The sequence below is a fragment of the Amblyraja radiata genome, chromosome 49 (genome assembly GCF_010909765.2).
Source record: "Amblyraja radiata isolate CabotCenter1 chromosome 49, sAmbRad1.1.pri, whole genome shotgun sequence".
Lineage (NCBI taxonomy): Eukaryota > Metazoa > Chordata > Chondrichthyes > Rajiformes > Rajidae > Amblyraja > Amblyraja radiata.
The window spans coordinates 2,944,196-2,960,558 of NC_046004.1; the positions used below are offsets into that span (position 1 = coordinate 2,944,196).

The 16,363-nt window shown below is 47.8% G+C and overlaps 1 protein-coding gene across 1 annotated transcript; it reads right to left on the bottom strand.

Moving 5' to 3' along the window:
* Positions 1–12,862: 12,862 nt before the first annotated feature.
* LOC116968979 (probable G-protein coupled receptor 139) lies at positions 12,863–15,561 on the bottom strand. The gene is made up of 2 exons (XM_033015959.1): positions 15,492–15,561; positions 12,863–13,764 (listed from the first exon to the last, which is right to left on the bottom strand). The coding sequence occupies exons 1-2, from the start codon at positions 15,559–15,561 to the stop codon at positions 12,863–12,865; spliced, it is 972 nt and encodes a 323-aa protein (XP_032871850.1).
* Between the last annotated feature and the right edge of the window lie 802 nt (positions 15,562–16,363).

A 16,363-nucleotide genomic window follows, 5' to 3' on the forward strand; every position in this document is an offset into this window, starting at 1 on the left:
AAATTAAAGGCATTTGTTTTTAAAGAAAGTCTTGACGCATTTATGCCTTACGTAACAAATAAAACAAGTTTGTCCTGACCTGACTGTGTTCTTCGGAATTCTTCAGAATACATGTTGTGCTATCATAATGAAAGAAAACGCCAAACATCTCCAGACATGATAAGAAATTATTCTCTCCTCCATGCATATCTGTAGCCCTAGGGCAGTCAGACACCTCCCCACTACTTCAAAGATAGTTCCTGCACTTGGCAATTTCGTTTGGCCGCTGATGTATTTTCTTTGTGTAAACAGGCACCAGAGACCGTGTATGATTTAAAGACATCTTTAATGAGCACTAAAATTTAACAGCGTTGAGGACAACAGGTTGTCAGTGCATCCTAGCTGCTCAAAACTGGCAGTGCCGGCAGCAAGTATTAGTACAAGTGTTATAGTGGGGTGGAGTTAGTGATGCTGGCTTATGTGTGATTGGTTCACATGCATCATCAATCTACATCCTTTCCCCTTAAGATTAAGTGTGGAAAGGGCACCCATGCCATGGAGTTAAACATACTCGCCATATCTGTCTGGTGGTCTGCTAACACGGCCCGAGCGCATGCGGACCCAACCCTCCCCTCCCTCTCCTGAAAGATGAGACGGAGAGCCTGGAGGCGAGAATGGCGCGGGAGAGGCTCATGGGGACCGAAAGGGGAAACATGTGGTAGGTGAGGCCCCGTGGTTAGTGGAGACCGAGGGATGAAGAGGCGTGTAAGGCATGCGGGGACGGGTGGGAGACATTGCAGAAGGCAGCTGGAACTGGAGCGGCGGAGCGTAGGGACCATCAGGCAGTGAGCGGGGCTCCCTCACAGCAAGCAGGTTTCGACTTCTCCCGTAAACCGCTCCCTCATAGTCCACCAGGTAGGATCGTGGCTCGTCAGTCGGGCTGACAATAGTGCCCAGACGGGAATGTCTAGTTGAGGTTTGTAGACGGATGACCTCGCCCGGCAGTAGAGGCTTGAGTGGTCTGCTGAAACTGTCGTATGAACGTTTCTGGATGTCATGCTTCTCTTGGAGACGTTTCTGGACAGTGGCAGGCTTCAACACCCGAGGAACCAGCTGCTGTTGTGCGGTGGGGACCGGAGACCTCGTCAATCTTGACATCAGGCGCTGTGCCGGCGATCCCAGGGTTTCATCACTGGCAATGTTTCTGAGATTCAGGAGATCGAGATAGACGTCCGACTTTGAAATGCGTGCTCCCTCCAGCAAGTGCTTGGCACTTCTGACAGCGCGTTCAGCGAGTCCATAACTCTGTGGATACTCGGGACTGATCGTGACGTGCTGGAAGTTCCATCAGTCTGCGAAACGCTTGAACATGTGGCTGGTGAACTGCCGACCGTTGTCGATTCTCAGGCAAACAGGAGCGCCATGGGCGGAGAAGTGTCTTTTCAGCTTCTTGATGACCATGTCAGACGTGAGAGAGGTCAGTTCGTCAAGGTCAAACCAGTTAGAAAAGGAATCGACCAGAACGAGGTAGTGCTTTCCGCACCATTCAAACATGTCTGCCGCCAGCGACATGGACGTGGTTGTTGCAGAAGGAGCTGCCGCTGCTGATGAGGCGCAAGGTTGTTGCAAGTGGGGCAGGAGGCTCTGCGGTCCCGGATGTACTCGGCCATCCCCGGGATGACCGCTGTGTCTCTCTTTGAAATATTTGTCTCGTAGCGATGAGGGTATCACTACCTTGTGACCCTTAACCACAACACCATCCTGTACCACCAGTTCATCATGTACCAGGAAGTACGGCTGTACCTCTGTGGGCGTGTCGAATTGTTTGTCTGGCCAGCCTGTTTTGATGAAGGAGGAGAGGGTTTGAAGCGTATCGTCAGTGGCAGTGTGCGCGGCCAGGGTACGCAGTTGCTTACTGGGGACGAGGTCGACACCGAGCACCATGAAATCCTCCTGCTCATGGGGGTGTTGTTCGCAAGATGCCCAAGGTGCACGAGAGAGGGAGTGTCAGCAACATGCATGTCCTTACCCTTCTTGTAGGTAATTGTGAAGTCATACCGCTGCAGCAGCAGCATCATGCGCGGCAAGCGAGTTGGCGCGGCATGGATGGGCTTGTTCAGGATCGTCACCAGCGGTTGGTGGTCCGTCTCGACCATGAATGTGTTGCCAAGGACGAAATTTGGTGCAGGCAAAAACGACAGCCAGCAGTTTCTTTTCGATTTGCGCATTGTGCTGCTCTGTGTCGGTCATGGTGCGAGAGGCATACGTGACAGGTGCCATCGCAGATGGTTGCAAGCAGGCTGTGCCGAGCCCAAATTTCGATGCATCGCAGGTGATCGTCACTGGACGTTTCAGGTCGAAAAATATCAGGGTCGGTGCACTGGTCAATTCTGATTTTAAGACATCAAAGGCGGCCTGATGTTGCGGGAACCATGACCATGCAGTGTCCTTTTTGGTCAGCTGCCGCAGTGTGGAGCTTATTTCGCTGAGGTTCGCTATGAACTTTCCGAGATAGTTTACCATGCCCAGAAAACGTTGCAGGCCTTTCACGCCTATGGGGACAGGCATCTCTGTGATGGCAGCAGCTTTCTTCGGATCGGATTTAGGGCCATCAGGAGTAAAGATGTGGCCGACGTAGGAGACCGCTGGAACCCGGAACTTGCACTTGTCAGGATTGAACTTGAGGTTGATCTTGTGGGTGCGCTCCAAGATGAGCCTGAGATTGTGATCGTGTTCTGCTGCGTCTTTGCCATATACGAGGATATCGTCAACAATGATAGGACAAGGTAGGCCCTCGAATAATTGCTGCATGGTTCTCTGGAAGACTTCACTGGCGGAGTTGATTCCGAATGGCATTCCCAGGAATTTATATCTGCCGAATGGGGTGGCAAATGTGGTGAGGTCTGATGACTTCTTGTCCAGCGGTAACTGCCAGAAAGAGTTCTTTGCATCGAGCACAGAAAAGAGGGTGGCCATTCCGACATTTGCCGTAACATCCTCCACGGTCTTCATGGGATGGTGTGGGCGCTTAATGGCAGTGTTCAGGTCTTTCTGGTTGATGCACAGACGGATTTCGTTCCATATAACCATATAACCATATAACAATTATAGCACGGAAACAGGCCATCTCGACCCTTCTAGTCTGGAAGGTCATGTTTGACTAATCTTCTTGAATTTTTTGAAGAGGTTACTAGGGAAATTGACGAGGGTAAAGCAGTGGATGTTGTCTATATGGACTTTAGTAAGGCCTTTGACAAGGTTCCTCATGGAAGGTTGGTTAAGAAGGTTAAACTGTTGGGTATAAATGCAGGAATAGCAAGATGGATTCAGCAGTGGCTGAATGGGAGAAGCCAGAGGGTAATGGTGGATGGCTGTTTGTCGGGTTGGAGGCAGGTGACTAGTGGGGTGCCTCAGGGATCTGTGTTGGGTCCTTTGTTGTTTGTCATGCACATCAATGATCTGGATGAAGGGGTGGTAAATTGGATTAGTAAGTATGCAGATGATACCAAGATAGGGGGTGTTGTGGATAATGAAGAGGACTTCCAAAGTCTACAGAGTGATTTAGGCCATTTGGAAAAATGGGCTGAAAGATGGCAGATGGAGTTTAATGCTGATAAATGTGAGGTGTTACACCTTGGCAGGACAAATCAAAATAGGACGTACATGATAAATGGTAGGGAATTGAAGAATACAGTTGAACAGAGGGATCTGGGAATAACCGTGCATAGTTCCTTGAAGGTGGAATCTCATATAGATAGGGTGGTAAAGAAAGCTTTTGGTATGCTAGCCTTTATAAATCAGAGCATTGAGTATAGAAGCTGGGATGTAATGTTAAAATTGTACAAGGCATTGGTGAGACCAAATCTGGAGTATGGTGTACAATTTTGGTCGCCCAATTATAGGAAGGATGTCAACAAAATAGAGAGAGTACAGAGGAGATTTACTAGAATGTTGCCTGGGTTTCAACAACTAAATTACAGAGATAGGTTGAATAAGTTAGGTCTTTATTCTCTGGAGCGCAGAAGGTTAAGGGGGGACTTGATATAGGTCTTTAAAATGATGAGAGGGATAGACAGAGTTGACGTGATCAAGCTTTTCCCTTTGAGAATAGGGAAGCTTCAAACAAGAGGACATGACTTCAGAATTAAGGGACAGAAGTTTAGGGGTAACATGAGGGGGAACTTCTTTACTCAGAGAGTGGTAGCGGTGTGGAATGAGCTTCCAGTGGAAGTGGTGGCGGCAGGTTCGTTGGTATCATTTAAAAATAAATTGGATAGGCATATGGATGAGAAGGGAATGGAGGGTTATGGTATGAGTGCAGGCAGGTGGGACTAAGAGAAAAAAGTTGTTCGGCACGGACTTGTAGGGCCGAGATGGCCTGTTTCCGTGCTGTAATTGTTATATGGTTATATGGTTATATAGTCCGTGCCGAACACATAATCTCCCCTAGTCCCATATACCTGCGCTCAGACCATAACCCTGCATTCCTTTCCCATCCATATAACTATCCAATTTATTTTTAAATGATAAAAACGAACCTGCCTCCACCACCTTCACTGGAAGCTCATTCCACACAGCTACCACTCTCTGAGTAAAGAATTTCCCCCTCATGTTACCCCTAAACTTCAGTCCCTTAATTCTCAAGTCATATCCCCTTGTTTGAATCTTCCCTACTCTCAGTGGGAAAAGCTTTTCCACGTCAACTCTGTCTATCCCTCTCATCATTTTAAAAACCTCTATCAAGTCCCCCCTTAACCTTCTGCGCTCCAAAGAATAAAGCCCTAACTTGTTCAACCTTTCTCTGTAACTTAGTTGCTGAAACCCAGGCAACATTCTAGTAAATCTCCTCTGTACTCTCTCTATTTTGTTGACATCCTTCCTATAATTAGGCGACCAAAATTGTACACCATACTCCAGAATTGGCCTCACCAATGCCTTGTACAATTTTAACATTACATCCCAACTTCTATACTCAATGCTCTGATTTATAAAGGCCAGCACACCAAAAGCTTTCTTTACCACCCTATCTACATGAGATTCCACTTTCAGGGAACTGTGCACAGTTATTCCCAGATCCCTCTGTTCACCTACATTCTTCAATTCCCTACCATTTACCATGTACGTCCTATTTTGATTTGTCCTGCCAAGATGTAGCACCTCACACTTATCAGCATTAAACTCCATCTGCCATCTTTCAGCCCACTCTTCCAACTGGCATAAATCTCTCTGTAGACTTTGAAACTCTACTTCATTACCCGCAACCCCACCTATCTTAGTATCATCTGCATACTTACTAATCCAATTTACCACACCATCGTCCAGATCATTGATGTACATGACAAACAACAGTGGACCCAACACAGATCCCTGTGGCACCCCACTCGTCACTGGCCTCCAACCTGACAAACAACCATCCACCATTACTCTCTGGCATCTCCCATTCAGCCACTGTTGAATCCATCTTGCTACTCCACCATTAAAACCCAACCATTGAACCTTCTTTCCCTTCTTGAATGTGGCAATCATGGTCGAGACCCAGGCAGTGTGGTCGCTGACTGCTTCAATTACGCCTATGGAGGCCATGTCCTTCAGCATAGAATGAATCCTGTCAGTCATGGCAAATGACAATCGGTGCGGGGTTCGGATGACGGGCGTCACATCGGGGTCAGTAATAATATTGTAGGCCACAGGCAACTTGCCTAGGTTGTTGTCGAAAAGATCAGGGAATTCACTCAGCGGCTCAAACGAAATTTGCAGCTTGTGGACAGTTTTGTCAAAGGAAATCAGCCCCAGCTCCTGACAGGCACGATTGCCAAGCAGGATGGCTGAATCAAAGTTCAGGATAAAAAAGGTTAAATCCATCATGGATCTTTTCAATACACATCTCAAGTTGGTTTTGCCCAGAGGAACCAATACCTCCCCTCCGAAAGCATGTAAAGTGGACTTGTCCTTGATAAGAGGCTCGTTAGTTCTAATCTTGTTTGAAGAGATTGATTGACATTGTGTTCACTTTACACCACGTATCTAATTTCGCGCCAAAGTCCACATTGTTTACAGATATCGTCACGGTCGGATCTGAGTTCTTGGCAGCAACATGCTGTAAAGAGTAAACAGTCTAATCATCTTGAGAGTCAATTGGGCTGTAGTCTGGGGCAGCTTCGAACTTGAATTGGGGAGTGATACTGTTGCTGTCTCGTTGCAAAAAATTTGAGATTACATTTGGAGCTTGGCGAATTCCTCCCCCCCCGAGCCCGGATTGAGGCCCTACAAACTGAAGCAAAGTGATTCAACTTTTTGCAATAATTGCATGTTTTCCCGAGGGCGGGGCAGGCTGATTGTCTGTTTTGTGTAAGTAATTGGAGTTGGGTCATCTCTGCTGTGGACCGCTGTGAACTGCCTGACTGGCTCGGGTCGTAAATCGCCTGTTACCTGTGTTTGTTCGCTGCCTAGTGAGGTCCGTCAGATTGATGGTTTTTGTTTCATGCGAGCCGTCTATGGGGTCGATGAATTCAGCAGTTCTGCATGCGTGCACAGCTTCGTCAAGCGTCAAATCTGGCCGTCTCAGAAGCTCTGATCTGAGCTTTAAATCGCTCATGCCATTCACTAATATGTCCCTCGTTAGCTGATTAAGTCAGCTGATCAATCGGCATGAGTTCGAACCGACCACGTTGGGCTAGATATCAATTCAGATATAAACGAGTCTACCCGTTCGCCAGGGAGCTGAGGTCAAGAGATGAACCTCGCCCTATCCAAAATGTGATTTGAGGGCTGGTCACAGATCTGGCTCAATTTACGCAGCAGGACATTGGGGTCGTCAGGAGATTCAGCTGGGGTTATTACCTAAACGTTAGCATTGCGCACTGCTGGAGCATAGCGGAATGTTCTTGATCGACGAAGGGCGTCTGTGCCCGCAAGGTTGAGCAGGAGAGAGGCCTTGACAGCATCTGGTTCATTTCGGTGTGCAATGTTCATGTAGTGCTGGTAATCAATTTCAAACGTAGCCCAGCGTCCGCTGATATCCGCATCAAAGACAAGAGGATCAGGCTTTCGACAAGAAGTCATCGTAAAGTAAAACAAAACTCACCAAATAATAAAAATAAAAACCGTTATACAGAAGACGAAGGTCAGATCACTTCTGACGCCAAGTAAACACGAGCCAGAGCAGTATATGAGTTATAACCGTATATAACATATAACCAGATAACAATTACACCACGGAAACAGGCCATCTCGGCCCTTCTCGTCCGTGCCGAACACTTACTCTCCCCTAGTCCCATTTACCTGCACTCAGACCATAACCCTCCATTCCTTTCCCGTCCATATACCTATCCAATTTATTTTTAAATGCTAAAATCGAAACTGCCGCCACCACTTCAACTGGAAGCTCATTCCACACAGCTACCACTCTCTGAGTAAAGATGTTCCCCCTCATGTTACCCCTAAACTTCTGTCCCTTAATTCTCAAATCATGTTTTAACACATCTTTAATGAGCACTTGAAACTTAGCAGCATTGAGGATGACAGGTTGTCAGTTCATCCTAGCGGCTCGAACTGGCAGTACCGGGAAAGAGTGTTATCATAAGTGTTATAGTGGGGTGGAGTTAGTGATGCTGGCTTATGTGTGATTGGTTCACATGCATCATCAAACTACAGGAACTGTTCTGACTAGGATATGAAGGCTCTGCAGAGAGTAGTGCGTTCGGCTGAACCTTGAGTTCCTCTTGGTTAGATGCAGACCGTTTTATCTGCCCAGAGAGTTTACCTCCACTGTTGTGACTGCAGCCTATATCCCTCCTGATGCTAATGCCAAGCTTGCAATGAAAGAGCTGCATACTGCCATTAGCAAACACCTCACAACCCCGAGGCAGCCTTCATTGTTGCGGATGACTTCAATCACTCCAACCTGAAGACTGTACTCCCCAAATTCCACCAACATGTCTCCTTCCCCACTAGAGTAGACAAGACACTGGACAAAGTGTACACTAACATGGCTGAAGCTTACAAAGCCGTCCCCCTCCCCCACATTGGTCAGTCTGATCACCTCTCATTGTTCCTGCTCCCTAAGTACTCCCCAGTCATCAGACGGGTTAAACCCACTGTGAGGACAGTTAAAGTCTGGTCAGAGGAAGCGGACTCCACACTTCAGCAGTGTTTTGGAAACACTGACTGGAAGGCGTTTGCAGCCCATGCCACCCTTGACTCCCACACGGACATTGATTCCTACGCATCCTCTGTTCTGGACTTTATAAACTCCGCCATCAATAGTGTCACCTCCCTCAAACGGGTGACCATATTCCCGAATCAGAAGCCATGGATGAACAGCGAGGTCAGGCTACTGCTGAAAGCACGGGACACCGCTTGCAGGTCAGGCTATGCTCGAGCCTACAGTTCATCCAGGGCTAACCTGAAGAGGGGCATCAAGAAGGCCAAGCACTGCCATAAGCTCAAGATTGAGGAGCACTTCAACAACAACTCCGACCCCCGACGCGTGTGGGAAGGCATCCAGGCCATCACGGACTATAGACCCACCAACACCACCCCCACATCCAGAAACGCCTCCTTCCTTGAGGAGCTTAACCACTTCTATGGCCGCTTCGACAGGGACAATCTAGAGGCAGTCATCAAGGCTGTGCTCCCTGCTGATCACCAACCCCTCACACTCACCCCCAACGACGTGAACGTGGCACTGAGTAGGACTAATGTGCGTAAGGCTGCTGGCCCTGACAGCATCCCCGGGCGCGTCCTCAGGGCCTTTGCTGCGCAGCTGACAGACGTCTGGACTGACATCTTCAACCTGTCACTTGCCCAAGGAGTTGTCCCCACGTGCCTTAAAACCACCTCTATCGTGCCGGTGCCAAAACACTCCACTGCGGCAAGCCTCAACGAGTTCCGCCCAGTTGCACTTACTCCCGTCATCACCAAGTGCTTCGAGAGGCTGGTCCTGGCACACCTCAAAGGCTGCCTAGCCCCCACATTGGATCCCTATCAGTATGCCTACTGCAAGAACAGGAGTACGGAGGATGCCATCTCAACGGCACTTCACTCCACCCTCTCCCACCTCGACAACAGAGACACTTACACTTGCAAAGTTCTACTGCATGCTGTTCATCGATTACAGCTCAGCATTCAACACCATTACACCCTCTAAACTGATCACCAAACTCGGTGACCTGGGCATCGACCCCTCCCTCTGCAACTGGATACTGGACTTTCTAACCAACCCAGTCTGTTAGGTTAGACAAGCACACCTCTTCAACCCTCACCCTGAAAACCGGCGTTCCACAGGGCTGTGTGCTGAGCCCCCTCCTCTACTCCCTCTACGCCTACGACTGCACACCTGTACATGGTACTAACACCATCGTCAAGTATGCAGATGATGCAACGGTGATTGGCCTAATCAGCAACAACGATGAGTCGGCCAATAGGGAGGAAGTCCAGCTCCTAGCAGCATGGTGCGCTGACAACAACCTGGTCCTTAATTCCAAGAAGACCAAGGAGCTCATTGTAGACTTCAGGAAGTCTAGGGGCGGCACGCACACTCCCATCCACATTAACGGGACGGAGGTGGAACGTGTCTCCAGCTTCAGGTTCCTGAGGGTCAACATCTCCTACTTAAGGAAGTAGCCCCAGAAATAGTGGATGCATTAGTGATAATTTTTCAAAACTCTTTAGATTCTGGAGTAGTTCCTGAGGATTGGAGGGTAGCTAATGTAACACCACTTTTTAAAAAGGGAGGGAGAGAGAAAACGGGGAATTACAGACCAGTTAGTCTAACGTCGGTAGTGGGGAAACTGCTAGAATCAGTTATTAAAGATGGGATAGCAGCACATTTGGAAAGTGGTGAAATCATTGGACACAGTAAGCATGGATTTATGAAGGGTAAATCATGTCTGACGAATCTTATAGAATTTTTCGAGGATGTAACTAGTAGAGTGGATAAGGGAGAACCAGTGGATGTGTTATATCTGGACTTTCAGAAGGCTTTCGACAAGGTCCCACATAAGAGATTAGTATACACACTTAAAGCACACGGTATTGGGGGTTCAGTATTGATGTGGATAGAGAACTGGCTGGCAGACAGGAAGCAAAGAGTAGGAGTAAACGGGTCCTTTTCACAATGGTAGGCAGTGACTAGTGGGGTACCACAAGGCTCAGTTCTGGGACCCCAGCTATTTACGATATATATTAATGATTTGGACGAGGGAATTGAATGCAACATCTCCAAGTTTGCGGATGGCACGAAGCTGGGGGGCAGTGTTAGCTGTGAGGAGGATGCTAGGAGGCTGCAAGGTGACTTGGATAGGCTGGTTGGTGGGCAAATACATGGCAGATGCAGTATAATGTGGATAAATGTGAGGTTATCCACTTTGGTGGCAAAAACAGGAAAGTAGATTATTATCTGAATGGTGGCCGATTAGGAAAGGGGGAGATGCAACGAGACCTGGGTGTCATGGTACACCAGTCATTAAAAGTAGGCATGCAGGTCCAGCAGGCAGTGAAGAAGGCGAATGCTATGTTAGCATTCATAGCAAAAGGATTTGAGTATAGGAGCAGGGAGGTTCTACTGCAGTTGTACAGGGTCTTGGTTAGACCACACCTGGAGTATTGCGCTACAGTTTTGGTCTCCTAATCTGAGGAAATACATACTTGCCATAGAGGGAGTACAGAGAAGGTTCACCAGACTGATTCCTGGGATGTCAGGACTTTCATATGAAGAAAGACTGGATAGACTCGGTTTGTACTAGCTAGAATTTAGAAGTTTGAGGGGGGATCTTATAGAAACGTACAAAATTCTTAAGGGGTTGGACAGGCTAGATGCAGGAAGATTGTTCCCGATGTTGGGGAAGTCCAGAACAAGGGGTCACAGTTTAAGGATAAAGGGGAAATCTTTTAGGACCGAGATGAGGAAAACTTTTTTCACAGAGAGTGGTGAATCTCTGGAATTCTCTGCCGCAGAAGGTAGTTGAGGCCAGTTCATCGGCTATATTTAAGAGGGAGTTAGATGTGGCCCTTGTGGCTAAAGGGATCAGGGGGTATGGAGAGAAGGCAGGTACAGGATACTGAGTTGGATGATTAGCCATGATCATATTGAATGGCGGTGCAGGCTAGAAGGGCCGAATGGCCTACTCCGGCACCTATTTTCTATGTTTCTATGTTTCTATGACCTCTCTTGGACCCAAAATACCTCAACTCTGGTCAAGAAGGTTCACCAGCGTCTCTTCTTCCTGAGGAGACTGAAGAAGGTCCATCTGTCTCCTTAGATTCTGGTGAACTTCTACCGCTGCACCATCGAGAGCATCCTTACCAACTGTATCACAGCATGGTATGGCAACTGCTCCATCTCCGACCGGAAAGCACTGCAGAGGGTGGTGAAAATTGCCCAACGCATCACCGGTTCCTCGCTCCCCTCCATTGAGTCTGTCCAAAGCAAGCGTTGTCTGCGAAGGGCTCTCAGCCTCGCCAAGGACTGCTCTCACCCCAACCATGGACTGTTTACCCACCAACCATCCGGGAGCCGCTACAGGTCTCACCGTTGCCGGAGCAGCAGGTCCAGGAACAGCTTCTTCCCTGCGGCTGTCACACTACTCAACACTGTACCTCGGTGACTGCCAATCACCCCCCCCCCGGACAATCCTCCCACAGGAAAAACACTATGACTGTATGCATGTAAATAGATTTATTTATTGAAATCATATTCTATGTCGCTCTTCCAGGGAGATGCTAACTGCATTTCGTTGTCTCTGTATTGTACACTGACAATGACAATTAAAGTTGAATCTGAATCTGAATCTGAATCTGAACGCACTATGGGAACTACACTCGCCCCCCTGCAGGAACTATACATCAGAAGATGCAACTCCAGGACCAACAAGATCACGTGGGGCCCCTTCCACCCCTGCAACAGACTGTTCCAGCTGCTACGTTCAGGCAAACTCCTCCGTCGCCATGCTGTGAAAACAGAGAGGATGAGAAGGAGTTTCTTCCCAGAGGCTATTAGGACTGTAAACTCCTATCTCACCAAGGACTAACTTACTGTACCAATTTACTGTTGTGTGGTGTCTTGTTAAAATTGCTGTTTTTTCTCTTTTTTCCACAAATATGTAATTACTGATTCTGTTCCATTCTGTTTTGTAGTTTTTTGCAAAATCCGCAAGCATTGCCACTTTTCATTTCACTGAACATCCCGTATGTGTATGTGACGAATAAACTTGACTTGACTTGAGGAAAGAACTACCGGTGCTGGTTTAAATCGACGATGGACACAAAAAGCTCGTGTAACTCAGCGGGATCGGCAGCAACTCTGGAGAGAGGAATGGGTTATCAAAATGTGGAGGAAAGAACTGCAGATGCTGGTCTAAATGGAAGATAGACACAGAATGCTGAAGTACCGAGTCTGAAGAAGGCTCTAGACCCGAAACGTCACCCATTCCTTCTTTCCAGAAATGCTGCCTGGCCCACTGAGTTACTCCAGCATCGTGTGCCTATCCTCTATCCAGCCAACCATATCTATATCTCTTATATTTGAGGCATGCTGCCCGATCCACTGAGTTGCTCCAGCACCTCGTTTATGTTCTGCAGATGACCTAGTTGTTATCCGTGATGCGGTGGCACGTTTTATCCATATTCCCAGGTAAATATTATTACATCCCCTGTTCAACGAAACCGCTTCAGTCGGAACTGAGGCACAGAATAGATACAAGGATCGATAGAGGCTGGAGTCTTGAGCAAAACATAACGTGCTGGACGAACTGAACGTGACAGGTAACATCTACAGAGGGAATTGACACGCAATGTGTCGGATTGGGGGCTTCCACTGAATGGTGAACTTCGGTGAGTGGAATACAGAAAACAGAGATGACAAAATCAAATTCCAACTCACGGCTCACTGCTTCGCCTGTTTCATGGGGCTAATAATGACACGAGTTAGAATCTTAATCCCGTTCTTCAACTGCTTTCTAAACTTGCTTTGTGTCATTGCATAGATACAGGTGTTCGCGCAGCAGCTGACCCGAAGAAGTAAGATTCCTACTTCGTTGGCGATGGTCGAGGGGCTCGTGAGATCCGCGCCAACGAAGTTAACGGTGACCCGAGTGCAGATTAAAGTTACCGTAGCCGTCGCCCAGAGTAATATGGAGGTGCCGGACACGGTGAAGAGTAAAATGATGGCATTGCGCCGATTCTCCGCCTCGGTGTCCTTGCCTTCCAGTGACTTCAGGCGCCGGCGGACTCTGCTGGCTGCTACGATGTACCGGACCGTCAGCCCATTCAGAAATATGATAAGACCAATGGGGAGTAAGGAGAGAGAGGCGCTGCATAGCCAGGTGAAAGCTACCCAGCCGATGGAAGTGAAGTACACGGCTTTGGGCCGGCATCCCCAGTTCACATTGTCCACGGAGAAACGTGGCTCGTACATGAAGTGAAAGGGGATGTATTTTAAACAGCTCAATGCGCACAAGGACCCAATGACCACGGCGGCCGTCTTATCCGTGCAATACGTGAGTCTCAGCTTCGGGCAGCAAATGCTGACAAAACGATCAAAGGTGAAGGACACGGTTAACCAGACGGAATAGTCCAGGATGGCGACCCGCAAGTGTATGTATGAAGAACACAATGTGCTGAGCGAGAGAAAGGAATAAGGGTTGTGGTAAATGTAGATTTCCCTGAGAAACACGTGGGAGATGACCACCAGCAGGTGGGACATTGCCATCGCCACCATGTAGCGGGTGATTCCTTTGGTGAGACCGCACTTTCCCCGGCACAGGATCACAGCCGTCAGCACGTTCGCTGGGGGAAGAACAAAGTGGAGGGAAATAACTAATTAATGTTCCGTCATGTGCAACAGTAAGGAAAGAGGCTTAGTTGGAGAGGAAACCATGCAGATAGCCACATAAAACATAGAACATTACAGCATAGGTACACGCCTTTCACAGCACACTTGATGCCAAGTTAAACTCCGACTTCTGCCTGCACACGAGACACGCCTCTCCATTCTCTTCACACACACACACACACACACACATATATATATATATGCAGAAGCCTCCTGAAGCCGACCATGGCATCTGCCTCCACCAACAATCCTGGCAGCATGTTCCAGACACACAGACACCCAGCACCCTCTGTGTAAACGAACGCTTGCCATGTAAATGTGCTTTAAACGTTAGCACTCTCTAAAACGTTAAGAACATTGAGGGTTGCGGGTGCCTAGAATGCGCCGCCAGGATTGGCGGTGGAAACAGATTAGAAAGACAATTTGGAGAAGTTTTCAGTTTTACACATGGTTAAGCAGGGAGTATTGGGGACAGGGAGTATGGGGACAGGAAGTATGGGGACAGGGAGTATGGGGATGTGGATCAGGTGTATGAGATTAGTTTAACTTGCCACCACGTCGGCATGGACATTATAAGCCAAAGGTCCTGTTCCTATGCTGAACTGTTTGTTGTATGTTCTTTGATGTATGTTCTGTGTTCTATTACATTGGTCATTTAGACTTTTGCCCTTTGGTTCCTTGGTGTCTGTGGTTCTTAAAGAATCATGGCATTGGGAGCTCGGAAGGTACAACATAGAATAGACCTTGCTGCACTAGCAGCGGGGATGCTGTCATTAACACCACTTGTGGGGGTATTGGATACGCTGTCTGCGCTTATTACCAAATATCTCTCGGCATCAAGCGTAAGGGTCTTTACATTGCCAGCACGGGGTTCTATTAGGCACAGGGATCAATCGGATCAAACTCCCGCACCAGGAGTAGGTCCGTTCCCCAGCGCCGCTGAACTCGACGGTCAGGAGCTTAAATCAAAGTGTCTTTGCCGAAGCAGGAACAATTCGCGAGGTACGGACGAGGACATTTAGCACAAAATGAATGAGACTAAGAGATATAATCCAATTTTCCCCTTCAAGCGCAGTTGAGAACGATAAGGTTCTTGTAAGGAAGGCAAAGCGAAGGCGAAAAGACACAGAGCTAAGGAGGCACTGAGACTGCGAATGCAAGTGGTCGCAGAGAGCGGAAGGAGCTGACAAAAACGATATCAGAATACTAATCACAAAGTCACAAAATCACAGAATCACAAAGTGCTGGAATAACACGGCCGGCCAGGCAGCATCTCGGCAGAACATGGGAAGGTGACAATTCGAGTTGGGGCACTTCCTATAGATGAGCGGGAGAGCAGCAGCAAACCCAGACGGGGAGCAGTGAGAGAGTCTCGAAGAACTGCCCTCAGGGATGTTTTTTGAATGTTGCATAGCTTGAAGAAACTTCGTCGTGGAGTAGTGACATTTGGAAACAACATACTGGAGATGCTGGATTACAAAATTAGGAAATAAAGTGCTGGAGTAACTCAGCGGGTCAACAGCATCTCTGGAGACCCATGTGTTCCCGAGCTTCTCCTGACCCGCTGCGTTAGTCCCGCACAAATGGAAGTTTTTTTCTTGTAAATCAGCATCGGCAGTTCTTTGTTTCCGTATCGCAACACAGAACGCGCGGTAACGTTAAACGATGTGCCTGGACTTACCAGGGATTCCAAACAGTGCCAGAATTGGATAGGAGATCTCCTTCACGTATAGAATCGGAGCCCGACCCATTCTTTATGATCTCGGCAGCTCACTGTGCTAACACGATGGAGCAAGGAGCGCGACATTAATACTCGCGCCAACCCTCCAGAGTATTCACGGAGTGATGAAACAATGACGTTAGTCATGGACATTTGAACAAACATTTTCACGCAATCCACACAGAGGGCTGTGGAGGCCATGTCAGTGGAGATTTTTAAGGGAGAGATAGACACATTCTTGATTAGAACGGGTGTCAGAGGTTATGGGGAGAAGACAGGAAAATGGTATCAGGAGGCAAGATCAGCATTGATCCAATGGCGGAGTAGACTCAATGGGTCGAATGCCGCAATTCTGTTCCAATGACTTGTGAACTTGTGAATTTTGATTTAAATCTTTTTATTTGAATTTCACAGCAATTTGCATACATACAATGATAACAGACAGTGACAATCAAGGCATAATTGTGCAACAGGATGTAAGCGACCCTCAAAGCCCTTACCCTTACCCACCTTCAACCCACCCGAATCAGGTCGGAACCAAACGGGGACAAACAACACTCACATACGTACACATCCACACAAATATGGTAAGATAAACGAAACAAAAAGTACTAAAAAAAAAAAAAAAAGTCACTAATAACAGTAAATAAGTAAGTAATTAAATAAATAAGTGTGGGGGGGGGGGGGGGGGGTTAAGGGGAGAGCAGCTGCAGTAGAGCAGAACAATGGTGGAGACCACTCAGTCCTCTTCCGATTCCGGGGTCAAGTTGAGAGAGTTAACAAGTTCCAAGAAAGGGTTCCATGTATCTAGGAATCTCTTGGTAGAACATTTG